Source organism: Lactuca sativa, chromosome 5 (genome assembly GCF_002870075.4).
Source record: "Lactuca sativa cultivar Salinas chromosome 5, Lsat_Salinas_v11, whole genome shotgun sequence".
Taxonomy (NCBI): domain Eukaryota; kingdom Viridiplantae; phylum Streptophyta; class Magnoliopsida; order Asterales; family Asteraceae; genus Lactuca; species Lactuca sativa.
Window position 1 is genome coordinate 104,711,844 of NC_056627.2, and position 16,906 is coordinate 104,728,749.

The 16,906-nt window shown below is 37.7% G+C and overlaps 1 protein-coding gene across 1 annotated transcript; it reads left to right on the forward strand.

Annotated features, from left to right (window-relative positions):
* Window positions 1-7,601: 7,601 nt before the first annotated feature.
* On the forward strand, window positions 7,602-15,033 carry LOC128134181 (uncharacterized). The gene is made up of 3 exons (XM_052771658.1): window positions 7,602-8,048; window positions 14,447-14,560; window positions 14,797-15,033. Exons 1-3 carry the CDS (start codon window positions 7,602-7,604, stop codon window positions 15,031-15,033), a joined length of 798 nt encoding a protein of 265 aa, XP_052627618.1.
* Window positions 15,034-16,906: the final 1,873 nt, after the last annotated feature.

Consider the following 16,906-nt stretch of genomic DNA (forward strand, 5'->3'; position numbering starts at 1 on the left):
TGTGAAGCTGATGTTAGACAAGAGACTTCCAACAAACTTGAGCCTAGATCTACCAAATGCATCTATGTAGGACATCCTAAAGATTATTTAGGATATTACTTCTATATCCCTAGTGAGAATAAGATCTTTATTTTATAAAAAGATGAATTCTTAGAAAAGCAAGTTTCTAATGGATGAGGCTAGTGGGAAGCGTGTGGAACTTGAAGAAGATGAAGAACGTCAACCCGATGCATCTTTAGTTGAACTAGTAATGAACAAAAGGTTGTTGAAGATGAAGAGATCATTGTCCTTGAACCTACTGAAACACAAGGCGTTCGAAGATCTGATAGAACTCGTCATGAACCTGAGAGATATGGATTTCTCATTGACGATTGCTTTGGAATGACGAATGCTGATAAGCCGGTCAGCTACCGATACACAATGTTAAATCTTGAATATGACAAATGGCTTGAATCCATGAATGATAAGATGCAATCCATGAGAGAAAATCAAGTATGGGACTTGGTTGATATTCCTCCCAATAGCAAGACTGTTAGAAGCAAGTAGGTCGTCAAGAAGAAGACTGACATGGATGGCAACTTACACACATTCAAAGCAAAATTGGTTGCTAAAGGATTCACTCAAATTCATGGGGTTGACTATGATGAAACCTTTGATGGGTTTTGAGCATTCTAACACTTCCTAAGTGTACATGCAACCCTAATAACCTTGGATCTATGTTTGTCTAATTATCATGCAAAGTTGAATTCCAAGGTTATATTCCTATCTAGCATACATGGGGAACAATTTTAACTTGAATCATAGATAGAATAACTTACCTTGTTGTTGCTTGTGTTCCTTGAAACCTTGTGAGCCTAGCACCCCAAGTGTGATGCCTCAAATGCTTCACACAACACCAAATGCTCTTGGAAAGACTCTTGAGATAACACACACTTCTCAAAATCGGCCAAGCCCTCTAGTTTCTTAGTAGTCAACTTGTGTAGCCAATTTTGTGGAGAATGGGACTCTTATATAGTGTTGACACATCTAGGGTTACACCATGTAAACCCTAATGTGTCATGACTCTTCATTTCCATGACCCATGGGTTTGTAACTCCCATGGAGCATCCATGGAGCATCCTATGGGTAGAACCCAACTTGATAATCCATGGAGCCTCTTAGCCCACTATACAAGATATGGATGATTTACATAATCAACCCATATATTTAATTAGTTATCCTTTGATCACTTAATTAATTCCAAATTAATTCTTTGATCAACTAATCAAATAATATTATTAATATATTAGAACTTATAATATATTAATAATCTCCAAGTGTTATTTCTCTCATTTAGTCTATCCAATTGCATGGTGCCATGCAACCCAAATGGACCATGCCGGGTCGGGTCAAGTACAAGCCCGAAATAGTTATGGACTTAGACACCTTATCCAACAGTCTCCCACTTGGATAAGTCTAATAACTATATCTCTAGTACTTCAGGAACCGACCGGCAATCGTAGCTCTTTCAGGGTTTCTCGGAACTGAGAAGATGATAGTACGCCATTTAAGATAAGTGATCATATAATCCTCCGTTCTAGATATCAGCCGGACAAATACATGGAACATTGTCTTGCTTATTGTCCAGCATTTGTTTCCCGATTTCCGATTTGTTTGACATAGAACTTAATTGAACACATCAACTTAGTTCTGACCGGGCCCGGTACATGGGTCAAAACAAAATCATCGAGGGGCCTAGATATCAGCTTCTAATCCAAGAAGGAACAGATAAACTTCGACTCATATGTTTGTTCTACCACTCATTGAATTACACACAAAAGTACGTTTTATAACATCGAGTTACCAATGCGTTTTCGTACGATCAATGCATAACCAACTCGTAAGTAACAAATCATATCTCTAGGTTTGAAGACTTATATGATATTACCGTCTCACGATCACTCGAGATAGAATTCCATGAAGTGATTCCAGTGAGCGTGGGTTGAGTCCAATGCTCAGAACTTATGAGCACTCATGATTGTTGTAGCCTTGTCCAAGACCTCTACAACCAAACATGACAGTCTTGATTCATATCTACTTCCAACATATGACCGACTGTGGAGGTTTGAATAATATGTTATACCAAACAAAATTATTCTGGAAGTCAAAACATGCAAAAGAAATATAGTAAACGATCGACAAGAGATAGCAACACTTTACTCATAAATAAAACTCCTTTTATTCATCATCTAATGTCAATTACACTTTACAAATTTCTGGGTTATCTAACTACTAAATCTAATATCATCCTTCAGCCCTATGCTCCGAGCATGCTGAAGATGCTTAACCCGAGTCAGTCCCTTCGTGAGGGGATCTGCTGGGTTCTCATCCGATGATACCCTCTTTGCCACGAGGAGTCCTTCTTCGATCCGATGTCTGATGAAATGGTATTTTCTGTCGATGTGTCTGGATCTCCCATGATCCCTTGGTTCCTTGGCTAAGGCAACAGCACTTTCACTATCACAGAAAATTTCCATTGGCTCTTTAATAGCTGGTACAAGTCCAAGGTCTCCAATGAAGTTCTTCAGCCATATCGCCTCCTTTGCTGCCTCGCTAACTGCAATATACTCTGATTCACAAGTAGAATCTGCCACTGTCTCTTGCTTGGAACTCTTCCAAGAAATTGCTCCTCCGTTTAGGATAAAGACCCAGCCCGACTGAGAGCGAAAATTATCCCTATTAGTCTGGAAGCTAGCATCACTATACCCTACAACTCTCAAGTCATCACTCCCACCGAGGGTAAGAACCCAGTCCTTATTCCTCCGTAGGTACTTGAGGATATTCTTTACCGCAGTCCAGTGTGCCTTGCCAGGGTTCGCCTGATACCTGCTAACCATGCTCAAGGCAAAAGCTACATCGGGTCGAGTACACGTCATAGCATACATGATCGATCCTACAGCCGAAGCGTAAGGTGTTCGACTCATTTCTGCTATCTCAGCCTCAGTGCTAGGGCTTTGTGTCTTACTCAATCTGGTGTTACTCTGGATGGGTAACTCTCCTTTCTTGGAATCCTGCATGCTGAATCTCTTCAGCACCTTATCCAAGTAGGTACTCTGACTAAGTCCAATTAGTCTTTTACTCCGATCTCTCAAGATCCTTATCCCTAAAATATAGGCAGCTTCACCAAGGTCCTTCATAGCGAAACACTTCCCAAGCCAGGACTTTACTTCCTGCAGGGTTGGAATGTCGTTTCCTATGAGTAGTATGTCATCCACATACAATACCAAAAAGCTAACTATACTCCTACTAGCCTTGACATACACACAAGATTCATCTTCACTCCTAGAAAAGCCAAATTCCTTGACCTTTTCATCAAAGCAAAGATTCCATCTGCGAGGTGCTTGCTTCAATCCATAAATGGATTTCTCAAGCTTACACACTCTATTAGGGTACTCGTTGCTGACAAAACCCTCTGGCTGACTCATGTAAACATCTTCAGCCAATTTCCCATTAAGGAAAGCGGTTTTGACATCCATCTGCCATATTTCAAGTAAGCATGATTCGCAACTATCATCTGACTTTAGGTTAAACGACTCCAAGACTCCATCCTTTTGGAGTTGGCCTAAGCGCTTCTTGCTTATATGTCCAAGACGACAATGCCATAATGATGCTTTATCCAAGTTATTATTAGTAGAATCAATACACAAAACATTATTTCCTAAGTTATCTACAACAGACACAGCTTCATACACACCATCACAAGGTAATGCTTTAAAATAAAGAACATTATTAAAGAAAGCATCAATAGAACCAACTTCATTATTAAATGAAAAGGTAAACCCTTGTTTGTACAAAGCATGAAAGGAAATAATATTTCTTGCCATTTCTGGCGAGTAACAACATTTATTCAAATCTAAACTAAACCCACTACTTAGCGATAAAGTATAAACTCCAATCTTGGTAACAGGTATAGCTTTCCTATTCCCCATGATCAAGTTTATCCTTCCTTGCTCCACATCCTCACTTCTTCTTAGTCCATGCAAGTCACAACAAATGTGAATACCACACCCGGTATCAAGGACCCAAGAATTAGAATGGGGTGAGTTATTAGAAATGATAGTGTAAGTACCTGCGTGGTTGGGTTTAACTTTCCCATCCTTCACATCCTGCTGGTACTTTGGGCAGTTCCGCTTCCAATGAGATTTTTCATGGCAATAGAAGCATTCAGCCTCTTTTGGGTCAGAAGAAGGAGTGATGAAACCTTTCTTGGTTCCACTTGAAGAAGAGCCATCAAGGGTCCGAGCCTTGGTACCCTTCGAGGATCTCTTTCTCTTCCTCCATCGATTCTTCCTAATTGCCAAAACCGGAGTTGAGTTTGGAGTAGGAGTGATAGCAACCGACTTCCCCTTAAGACCTGATTCTGCGGTCTTGAGAAGTCCCTGAAGTTTGCTGAGTGTGACCTCTTCCTTGTTCATGTGATATGTCATGCGGAATTGATCATAGCACGATGGTAAGGAATGCAAAATGATATCTATTGCAAGATCCTCAGGGAAGTTCACATTGAGCTTCAGCAAACGATCCACATACCTTTGCATTTTCTGCATGTGGCTCGTGACGGATTCCCCGTCCTTCATCATGGTTGTTATCATGGAGCAGATGATTTCATACCTCTCTTGTCGTGCACTTTGATGGTATCTTTCCATCAAATCTTGGTGCATTTCATAAGGGTAGAAATCTTCATAAGACTTTTGGAGTTCCGCTGTCATCGTGGCCATCATGATGCAAGCCACTTTCGTAGCATCCCTTTCATGTGCCCGAAATTCAGCGATCTCCTGAGGAGTTGCAGTGGTCTCATCAATCTCCTTAAGCTCCTTGTCAAGGACATATTCTTTGTCCTCGTAGCGGGTAATCATCCTGATGTTTCTGATCCACTCATTGAAGTTGGATCCATCAAAGGTGACTTTCCCACACAAGTTCGTAAGGGTAAAGGAGCCATTAGGATTAGAGCCAGAAGCATTGTTGGAAGACATCTGAAGAGAAGAGAACAAGATTAGTTTAGATATAAGAGAGTCCTTAATAAAACACCCAAATGTAATATTAAGGCTAGGATCCAATCACAATATAATATAACTTAGAAGAGGTATGCCGTAATCTAAGCTATATCATATTTGAAAGGTAGGTGAATGACGATTCACCAATTTCCACCACGAAAACCGCAATATTTTAGTATTAGGTTTTTTTAATGGTTCTTAGAAATTCCTAGATTCTTTGAGATTCAATGAACTTTTCAAAGGCATGTTTCAATCTCGAGTGTGCCCTCCAAGTTTTGTGACTGGGATACCGAGGATCACAAAACGAGGTGTGAAGTAACCATGCAAATCACTTGGTACCCTTAAAGTTTATCACTCAATCGATGTGCCGGTTAACCACACACACTCCATCGATACTATAATAAACCCTAAGTCACCCTTTACCTACCTTGTTAAGTCCAAGTTAGTGTGCCGGTTAACCACACACGCTCCACCAACGACTTAATCAAAGTGTAAAGTGTAATTTCATGGAATAGCACCTTATTCACATTTTTCCTAAAGTAACTAAGATTGGGAATTTAATAAAACATTTAGTTACTTTATAATATTCATCATACTTTGAATGAGAATTAATAAGTCCTTGTCTTACCCGTTCGGCTAACGACCCTCCACCGATCAAGCAAGTGGTGGGTGAGAGTGGACACCCATTAAGTCACCATTTTATAGGCAACAACCTTATACCCACCTTATAGACCGGCTTCGTGAATGAGGCGTACTAGCGGTAAGACGACTTTGTTCTTATACATATATATAATTATTTAAATCATAATAATATAAGTATAAGGGTTGAATTTTAACTTTTAAAATTCTAGGGGTTGGAACTAAAGTTTTAACTTAACTTTACTTGTTCCAAAACTTGAGGGCAAGTTTTGTAATCTTTCAAAACTTTTCATTTCTTGTAACTTATGAGTTTAATAGAGTAATAAAATGAGGACTTTTCATTTTTCTAACTCTTGTGTTCTTTTAATGGTTTTTTAATCCAAGAGACTTTTGGTTTTCCATAACTTGAGGACAAGTTATGGACTCCATTAAAACACATTATGATCATGAATTAATCTACCACATAGGTTACAAATAATTCCTATGATCATCTAAACATCATAAGAACAAGAATATGAATATGAACACTTTCAAGAATCAAAATCACATTTAATCTTTGTAATTTTGATAACTAGTTGTTGTAAATGAGTTAGAAAAGACATTACACCTTCTAAAATAAGTTTTCAAGTACCAAAACATTTTAGGGTAATGATTCTAATCCATTTCCAGCAACTCAAGTCGAAATTCTGCACTCTGTCGACCCTACTCGCCGAGTGCATAAACCTACTCGCCGAGTAGGTTGAAGATACACATGAACTCGACGAGTCCTCCCCATGGACTCGCCGAGTCCATCAGTCAGACAGCAGAATATTCGACTTTCTTCAACTTTTAAGCACAAATAACAAACAAACAAGCCTAGGCTCTGATACCACTGATGGGTTTTGAGCATTCTAACACTTCCTAAGTGTACATGCAACCCTAATAACCTTGGATCTATGTTTGTCTAATTATCATGCAAAGTTGAATTCCAAGGTTATATTCCTATCTAGCATACATGGGGAACAATTTTAACTTGAATCATAGATAGAATAACTTACCTTGTTGTTGCTTGTGTTCCTTGAAACCTTGTGAGCCTAGCACCCCAAGTGTGATGCCTCAAATGCTTCACACAACACCAAATGCTCTTGGAAAGACTCTTGAGATAACACACACTTCTCAAAATCGGCCAAGCCCTCTAGTTTCTTAGTAGTCAACTTGTGTAGCCAATTTTGTGGAGAATGGGACTCTTATATAGTGTTGACACATCTAGGGTTACACCATGTAAACCCTAATGTGTCATGACTCTTCATTTCCATGACCCATGGGTTTGTAACTCCCATGGAGCATCCATGGAGCATCCTATGGGTAGAACCCAACTTGATAATCCATGGAGCCTCTTAGCCCACTATACAAGATATGGATGATTTACATAATCAACCCATATATTTAATTAGTTATCCTTTGATCACTTAATTAATTCCAAATTAATTCTTTGATCAACTAATCTAATAATATTATTAATATATTAGAACTTATAATATATTAATAATCTCCAAGTGTTATTTCTCTCATTTAGTCTATCTAATTGCATGGTGCCATGCAACCCAAATGGACCATGCCGGGTCGGGTCAAGTACAAGCCCGAAATAGTTATGGACTTAGACACCTTATCCAACAACCTTTTCACTGGTCGCTATGATTAAATCAATTAGGATAATACTTGCTATAACTGCATGTTATGACTATGAGATATGGCAAATGGATGTCAAAACCGCTCTTCTAAATGGACAATTGGAAAAAGATGTCTACATGGTTCAGCCCAAAGGTTTTGTCGACAAAAAGCATCCTGATAAAGTGTCTAAGCTCAAGAGATGCATTTATAGGTTAAAGAAAGTATCTCGTAACTGGAATCATCGTGTCGATGATGAAATCACATAGTATGGTTTTATTAGAAATGAAGATGAATCTTGTGTTTACATGTAAATTAGTAGGAGCTATGAAGTCATTCTTGGTCCTATATGTGGATGACATAATAATCATGGGAAATTACATTCCAACTTTACAAGGTGTCAAGACTTGGCTAGGAAAGTGTTTCTCAATGAAGGACCTAATTGAGGAACACTACATTCTTGGAATCGAAATCTATAGAGACAGATCAAAACAATTAATAGGTTTAAGCGAAGGTACATATATTGAGAAAGTATTGAAATGTTTCAATACGGAAAACTCGAAGAGAGGATTTGTACCCATGGCACATGGCACTATACTATGTTCATCTCAATGTCCTAGCACAAAGGCTGAGCTAGACAGAATGAAAGATATTCCATATGCATCTACAGTTGGATCCATCATGTATGCCATGAATTGTACAAGACCTGATATTGCTTATGCTATGAGCATGGTAAGCAAGTTCCAACAAAATCTAGGGGAGAGACGTTGGAGAGATGTAAGGAACATTCTAAGGTACTTACAAAGAACTAAGGATTTGTTCCTCGACTATGGAGGCATGGAAGATAGCTTAAGTGTAAAGTGCTACACTAATGCTGATGGGTTTTGAGAATTCTAACACTTCCTAAGTGTACATTCAACCCTAATAACCTAGGATCTATGTTTGTCTAATTATCATGCAAAGTTGAATTCCAAGGTTATATTCCTATCTAGCGTACATTGGGAACAATTTTTTTAACTTGAATGAAAGATAGAATAACTTACCTTGTTGTTGCTTATGATCCATGAAACCTTGTGAGCCTAGCATCCCAAGTGTGATGCCTTAACTGCTTCACACAACACCAAATGCTTTTGGAATGACTTTAGAGAGAATACACACTTCTAAAATTAGCCTAGCCCTCTTGTTTCTTATGTATAGCCGATTTTGGTGGAGAATGGTTTTCTTATATAGTGTTCACACTTCTAGGGTTACACCATGTAAACCCTAATGTGTCATGACTCTTCATTTCCATGACCCATGGGTTTGTAACTCCCATGGACCATCCATGGAGCATCCTATGGGTGGAACCCATCTTGATAATCCATGGAGCCTCTTAGCCCACTATACAAGTTATGGATGATTTACATAATCAACCCATATATTTAATTAGTTATATTTTGATCACTTATTTAATTCTAAATTAATTCTTGATCAAACTAATTAAATAATATTATTAATATATTAGAACTTATAATATATTAATAATCTGCAAGTGTTATTTCTCTCATTTAGTCTATCCAATTGCATGGTGCCATGCAACCCAAATGGATCATGCCGGGTCGGGTCAAGTACATACCAGAAATAGTTATGGACTTAGACACCTTATCCAACAGTCTCCCACTTGGATAAGTCTAATAACTATAACTGCAGTACTTCAGGAACCGATTGGCAATCGTAGCTCTTTCAAGGTCTCTCGAAACTGAGAAGATGATGATATGCCATTTAAGATAAGTGACCATATAATCCTCTGTTCTAGATATCATCCGGACAAATACATGGAACAATGTCTTACTTATTGTCAAGCAGTTTGGTTCCCGATTTCCGATTTGTTTGACAAAGAACTTAATTGAGCACATTAACTTAGTTCTGATCGGGCCCGGTACATAGGTCAAAACAAAATCATCGAGGGGCCCAGATATCAGCTTCTAATCCAAGAAGGAACAAATAAACTTCGACTCATATGTTTGCTCTACCACTCATTGAATTATACATAAAAGCACGTTTTATAACATCGTGTTACCAATGCGTTTACGTACAATCACCGAATAATCAAATCGTAAGTAACAAATCATATCTCTAGGTTTGAAGACTTATATGATATTACCGTCTAACGATCACTCGAGATAAATTCCATGAAGTGATTCCAGTGAGCGTGGGTTGATTCCAATGCTCAGAACTTATGAGAACTCATGATTGTTGTAGCCATATCCAACACCTTAGACCTCTGCAACCAATCATGACAGTCTTGATTCATACCTACTTCTGACATATGACTGACTGTGGAGGTTCGAATAATATGTTATACCAAACATAATTATTCTGGAAGTCAAAACATGCAAAAGAAATATAGTAAACGATCAACAAGAGATAGCAACACTTTACTCATAAATAAAACACCTTTTATTCATCATCTAATGTCAATTATAGTTTACAAATTTCGAGGTTATCTAACTACTAAATCTAATATCATCCTTCAGCCCTATGCTCCAGGCATGTTGGAGATGCTTAACTCGAGTCAGTCCCTTCATGAGGGGATCTGCTGGATTCTCATCTGATGATACCCTCTTCGCCACGAGGAGTCCTGCTTATATTCAATGTCTAATGAAATGGTATTTTCTGTCGATGTGTCTGGATCTCCCGTGATCCCTTGGTTCCTTAGCTAAGGCAATAACACTTTCACTATCACAGAAAATTTCCATTGGCTCTTTAATAGCTGGTACAACTCCAAGGTCTCAAATGAAGTTCTTCAACCATATCGCCTTTTTTGCTGCCTCGCTAGCTGCAATATACTCTGATTCACAAGTTGAATTAGCCACTGTCTTTTGCTTGGAACTCTTCCAAGAAATTGCTACTCCATTTGGAGTCCTGCATGCTGAATCTCTTCAGCACTTTATCCAAGTAGGTACTCTGACTATGTCCAATTAGTCTTTTACTCCGGTCTCTCAAGATCCTTATCCCTAGAATATAGGTAGCTTCTCCTAGGTCCTTCATAGAGAAACACTTCACGAGCCAGGACTTAACTTCCTGCAGAGTTGGGATGTCATTTCCAATGAGTAGTATGTCATCCACATACAACACCAAAAAGCTAACTATACTCCCACTAGCCTTGACATATACACAAGAGTCATCTTCACTCCTAGAAAAGCCAAATTCCTTGACTTTCTCATCAAAGAAAAGATTCCATCTGCGAGGTTCTTTCTTTAACCCATAAATGGATTTCTCAAGCTTACACACTCTATTAGGGTACTCTGTATTGAAAAAACCATCTGGCTGACTCATGTAAACATCCTCAGCCAACTTTCCATTAAGGAAAGCGGTTTTGACATCCATTTGCCATATTTCATAGTCATGAAATGCGGCTACGGCTAACAGAACCCTAATAGACTTAATCTTGGCCACTGGAGAAACAATCTCATCATAATCAACTCCCGGAGTTGGTGAGAAACCCTTTGCAACCAGTAGTGCCTTATAAGTGTGTACCTTACCATCCATGTCGGTCTTCTTCTTGAAGATCCATTTGCACCCTTCAGTCTTACGACTTGGTAAATTCTCAACCAAGTTCCAAACTTGATTGTCATACATGGATTGTATGTCGCTGACAATTGCCTTTTTCCACTTGGCTGAATCAGGGCCTGCCATGGATTCTACGTAACTGTTAGGTTCATCCAGACCCATCAGTGTCTTATCACTGATAATTGTATCACCTTCCGCAGTAATATGGAATCCATAGTAATGCTCAGGTGCATTCCTAACCCTTGTGGAACGCCTCAGAGGTACAGACTTGTCAATTGGCTCAACAGGAGTTTACTCCTCAAGTTGAGTGCTAGGGTTTGAAGTTCCTTCACCGCTTGACTCTTGAATTTCTTCAAGGTCAACTTGCCTCCCACTGTTTCCTTCGCTTATGAACTCCCTCTCTCTCTAAAGACAGCCTTTCTAGCTACAAAGACCACATTTTCACTAGGTCTGTAGAAGAGGTAACCAAAGGATTGTTGTGGGTAGCCGATGAAAATACACCTATCGCTTCGAGGTTCGAGCTTATCGTGGGTCTTGCGTCTCACGAAAGCCTCGCAACCCCAAATCTTGATGTGGTCTAGTTTGGGTACTTTACCAGTCCACATCTCATGAGGAGTTTTGGCAACTTTCTTTGTAGGGACTAGATTAAGGATATGGGCGGCAGTCTCTAAGGCATACCCCCAAAATGAGATTGGTAGCGAAGCTCGACTCATCATGGAACGAACCATATCCAACAAGGTTCGATTACGCCTCTCAGCCACACCATTCAACTGCGGTGTCGTGGGAGGTGTCAATTGTGAGACAATCCCACATTCCCTAAGATAGTCGAGGAACTGTGGACTAAGATACTCACCACCTCGATCGGATCGAAGCATCTTAATGTTCCTGCCCAATTGATTCTCGACTTCCTGTTTAAATTCTTTAAAGCTTTCGAAAGTCTCTGACTTATGCTTGATTAGGTAGACATATCCATATCTACTGTAATCATCAGTAAAAGTCAAATAATAACGATCAGCATCCCTTGTGGCATGTTTGAAGGGCCCACACACATCCGTGTGTACAAGATCCAACAAACCTTCACCCCTCTCACAAGAACATGTGAAGGGTGACTTTGTCATTTATCCAAGTAAGCATGATTCGCAACTATCATCTGACTTTAGGTCAAATGACTCCAAGACTCCATCCTTTTGGAGTTAGCCTATGCGTTTCTTGCTTATGTGTCCAAGACGACAATGTCATAATGATGCTTTATCCAATTATTATCATTAACAGAATCAATACACAATACATTATTTCCTAAGTTATCAACCACAGATACTGTTTCATACACACCATCACAAGGTAATTCTTTAAAATAAAGAACATTATTAAAGAAAGCATTAATTGAACCAACTTCATTATCAAATGAAACGGTGAAACCTTGTTTATACAATGCATGAAAGGAAATAATGTTTCTTGCCATTTATGGCGAATAACAACACTCACTACTAGAAAAACAGTCTTTTACGATGCTCATTGCGCGTCGTAAAAGGCTCAGACGACGCGCAAATGCGCATCAAGGAAGGCCCTGTCATAAAGAGAGACGACGCGCAATTACGACGCGCGTTTACGACACATAATGCGTATGAAGGAAGGCCCTGTCATAAAGGAAGACGACAAGCATTCGCGTGTCGTAACCTTATGACGCGCGTGTTAATGAAGATGACACACATTTTTGCGTATCATAAATGAAGATGATACACATTTTTGCGTATCATAATTTTAAATGTTCTAAAAAATGTTCTTTATAGGTTTACTTATTCACAAATTAAATTTGTATTTAATGTTTCATAATAGAAAATAAAATATCATATACAAAAAATAGAATCCATTGCATAAATTTAATGTTATACAATTCTATTTCTTACCATATATATAAATTTGCATCTAATCTACTATGTACATCAAATTCCAACTAAGTAAATTCACTTGCAGGAGGCATCAACTCCATGCTTCAAGGCTTCTATGTGCTCGTGAACACTTGATGCATATAAATGCTCCAAAACTTACAGATCTGGACACCTAAACATGGAGTTTATGAAGAAAGAGGAGAGGGTTTATTATTGATGTTGAACTACAAGCATGCATCTGGAAATTAGGACTTACACCCATTTTGGATCTGGAGTTCCACAATCTGCACAACACATATTACCTGATTCAGAGATAAATTCTGCCAGCTTTTGTTTCGCACCTAATCAGTGAAAATCAAATTGCATCAGGAACAATCAACTAGTTAATTAATAAAAAATCTAATCAACATTATATATAACTTACAATAAACCACAAGACATGTAATTAATATGTCATTTACAACAAAAAGGCATAAGCATGAGATCTAGTTTTCTACCTATTACATAAAAGATTGTATATTTCTCAAGATATGATAACAATTTGGTAGATGGAAACAGTTAGTTATGGTGCAATAAAATTAACTAAGTTTTGAAGAAGGAAATCATACATACTGTCATAACGAGTTTATCCAAACAAGCAGCTCCACTTTTCTCTATTTTCTAAACATAAGAGGTCATAGAAACAAATGGTTGTGAGATGCGTATCCCAGAAGATAGAGATAGTTACTTGTAAAGTAAAGAATTTGGTGTCCAAGCTCTGTCATCGGATCTTTGGATGATGGTTTCACTGCATGATTTGTAGCTATTTGTGTATCCTCCTTTTAAGGAAGTTGTAGCTGATTCTGAACTAACATCTGGTGACACACAACCGGTGCAAACCCCACCCGGGGGGGGGGGGGTATAGATGAAGAAGATAAACATACTGACTCTCTGTTCCAACGAAGCATGTCATGTGAACAAATCACCAATTCACGCAACAATCATCAATAAAATCCCATCAGTTAGTCTATGTATGTATGTATAATCAAATATGTGGCTTACCTTGAATTTCTCACGTCTGATAATTCTTTCACAAATGAGGCGTAATCTCTCCAATTCAACCTGCATGACAATTTTAAGAAAAAAAATTATATTTTGGATTCAAATAATGTTTTTATAAACAGCAATATAACTTACCCTGAATTTATTCAGAGAATTCCATTCTTCAACTCCATGTTTTTGAGTCTCGGCCTAGAATAAACAACAAATAAAGTATTGTAAGAAACTAGTATAATATTTGATAAAAATTAGAAACAAAAAAACAAGAAGGTTGACAGTGATTAATGTTATGGTAAATAATAATAATATATTACCTTTGTCCTCTCCACCTGTGCGACTCACAGTAAGCCTTGTGTTGTATTTTTCCACCACTTGTTCTCACATTCATAAAGAATCCAACACTTTTGCCACAAGTAGGATGAAATGTGCTTTGACAGTGACCATAATTGCACTATAGGATACGATTAATTATTAAAAATAAAGTTTAATGAAAAAAGAAAAAATAAAAAATGGGATGGAAGAAACTCGTATTAATCTCACCAACCTTTATACATGCGCCAACTTTGTGGCTGCAAACAAGGCAAACATCGTATTATTTTTTTTAAAAAAAAAGAACAACAAAAATGGTAACTTAAGTTTTTGTTATTTTAGGTAGAAACACCGGATAGGGTTGGAAGACAAGCTATTCTGAATGTGCATGTTTACAAGAAAGAGCTCCCTTTGGGAGGGAATGTTGACCTTGCTAAAATTGCTTCCATGACCACCGTTTCACCGGATAATAAAAAAATCATCTTTTTTTTTTATTTCCAAAACTACCCTTGTTCTTTTTTTGAAATATATTTTTTGGTTTGGTATGCAGGGCAAACCTTGCTAATTTAGTAAATGAAGCGGCTTTGTTGGCAGGGAGACAAAGTAAACTAGTGGTAGAGAAAATGGACTTTATCCAAGCAGTGGAGCGTTCCATTGCTGTAATTATATTCTTTTTCTTGTAAATTAAAAAGATTTTATATGCATTATATGATTTACTTTTTGATAATAAACAAGGGATTGAAAAGAAAACAGCCAAGTTACAAGGCACTGAGAAAGCAGTAGTGGCTCGACATGAAGCCGGTCATGCAGTAGTTGGCACAGCTGTTTCTAAGCTTCTTGCAGGACAATCACGGGTTGAGGTAAAGATTTTTACCATGGAATGGCATCGCGAATTCCGATTCCAATTGAGTATGACAATTGACAAGTGATAAGTATTCATGTTTTGTTTTGTATCAGAAACTAAGCATACTACCAAGGTCAGGAGGGGCATTAGGATTCACATACAAAATTGAAAAAGAACTATTAATCACCATATAATACAAAAGGAACACAAGTAAGAATCACAATCAAAGAATATTACCTCAGCACATAAGGCATGGACCCATTGACCATCAGTTGACTTCCTAAAAGCACCAGTATTGCCACCACATAAGCAACATTCCGGTTACACGAGACGCCCTCTCTAAGTAACTGAAAGATGGGACCCCCTGTTTCTAGAAGACAATGAATCTTCACATAAGTCACAAAACCATGGACCTGTAGAATCTTTCAGACTATGATAACAATCTATGTGAACTGCAACCTGTTACGAGATAAAATATTAAAATACAGTTAGGAGGATAAAAAAAAGAGATTAGAACTATTCATTTCCATTATTGAAGGTTAAGCTCACCTTGCAACTAGAACATATAATAACCGGATTCAAAACTGATTCCTCCTGCCTGCAAACATCACAAAGCCTAGAATGCCCTTTGTAATCTAAAGTTGATTGTGAAGAATCAATGAACTGCAGATCTCCCTCCAAAAGCTTTTATCTTCAACTTATTCTGAACACAAAATAAGAATCAATATAACTTCATTTCATTATGAAAATAGATCAATGAAAGTATGTTGCTACTTCTTGCATCTAATTCTACTATTTTTTTTAACAGAATGAGAGTCAACTACCTCATAGTGAGCGGATTCTTCAAGTGTATCTTTCCTAAAAGATGAAATCCTGGAAGAAGCTGCAGCAACAGCAGTTGAAGCTGTAAGAACACCATGAGCTTCCTTGTTCCTTCTCTCTTTTCGCCCCTGTTTTTTGACTTCTCTTAGATCAGAAAGATATTGGCTCACCAACACTGCATCCCATTTTGGTTTTCTTAGTGTCTCAATCTCCTGTGGAAGAACCTTGATCACCTTTGAAATCAAATAATCTACACAATAAAAAAAAACATCATCACAAAGTTAACGAATTTGGCACTGCAAGATGAAGATATCAAATCCCTAAATGTAGAGGATAAAGAAAAGGGACCACTTAGTGATATAGATTTGACACCTGAATTAACAGTATTTACAGCTGTAAGAGTCTTTGTTGACCTTGAATCCCAACATTTTTTCTTTTTGTCCCACCCTGCAGTCACAACTTGACCTGTTGAAAAAAAATGATAAATTTTTGGAACATGAAATATAAAAATGTAACAAAGTTAAAAGCACAACTTTCTCTAGAAAAAGTCACTAAAAGAGGAAGATGATATTTTATTTGTAGAGGAAAAGTATTCATGAACCGAATATGGTTGACAAAAATGTCATTGGTTGTGAAGATTATGGTTAACCAATACAATTTGATTACTCAATGAAAAGCTGAAAGGAATATGTTTTGACTTTGTCCACAGGAATCTGCAAAAGGGTAAATACATAAAAAAAAGTGTACTGTTTGCTGAATTCGATTATTCTATTTTACACAAAATAATAGCGAGAAATATATGTTGCAGATGATACTTTTGTTGATATCATAGTCTTGTACTGTTTGCTGAATTCGAATTAATTGCATCCGTAGATGTCACAAAATCATGAAATTTATGAGTAATCTTCTTCATACTACTCATTTTAATCAATTATTACAAGAGTAACTATAGAGATCAGAATCTGTTATGAATCAATCGAATTTAGCGACTTAACTTCTCAATTTTACTGATAGGAAAAAAGGTAACGCTCTAAAACGAACCCAAGGAACAAAAACATGAAACTTAACAAATCATGGAAACTGTAACAAAATCAAAAAGAGAAATCACCATAGTGAAAATCGCAGTGAGGCTACAA

Coding starts and splice junctions, on each gene's coding strand:
- LOC128134181 (XM_052771658.1), top strand. CDS start 7,602: ATGAAGATGAATCTTGTGTTTACATGTAAATTAGTAGGAGCTATGAAG. Junction 8,049..14,446: donor TTGCTTATGCTATGAGCATG/GTAAGCAAGTTC, acceptor TTGTTATTTTAG/GTAGAAACACCGGATAGGGT. Junction 14,561..14,796: donor AAATTGCTTCCATGACCACC/GTTTCACCGGAT, acceptor TAAATTAAAAAG/ATTTTATATGCATTATATGA.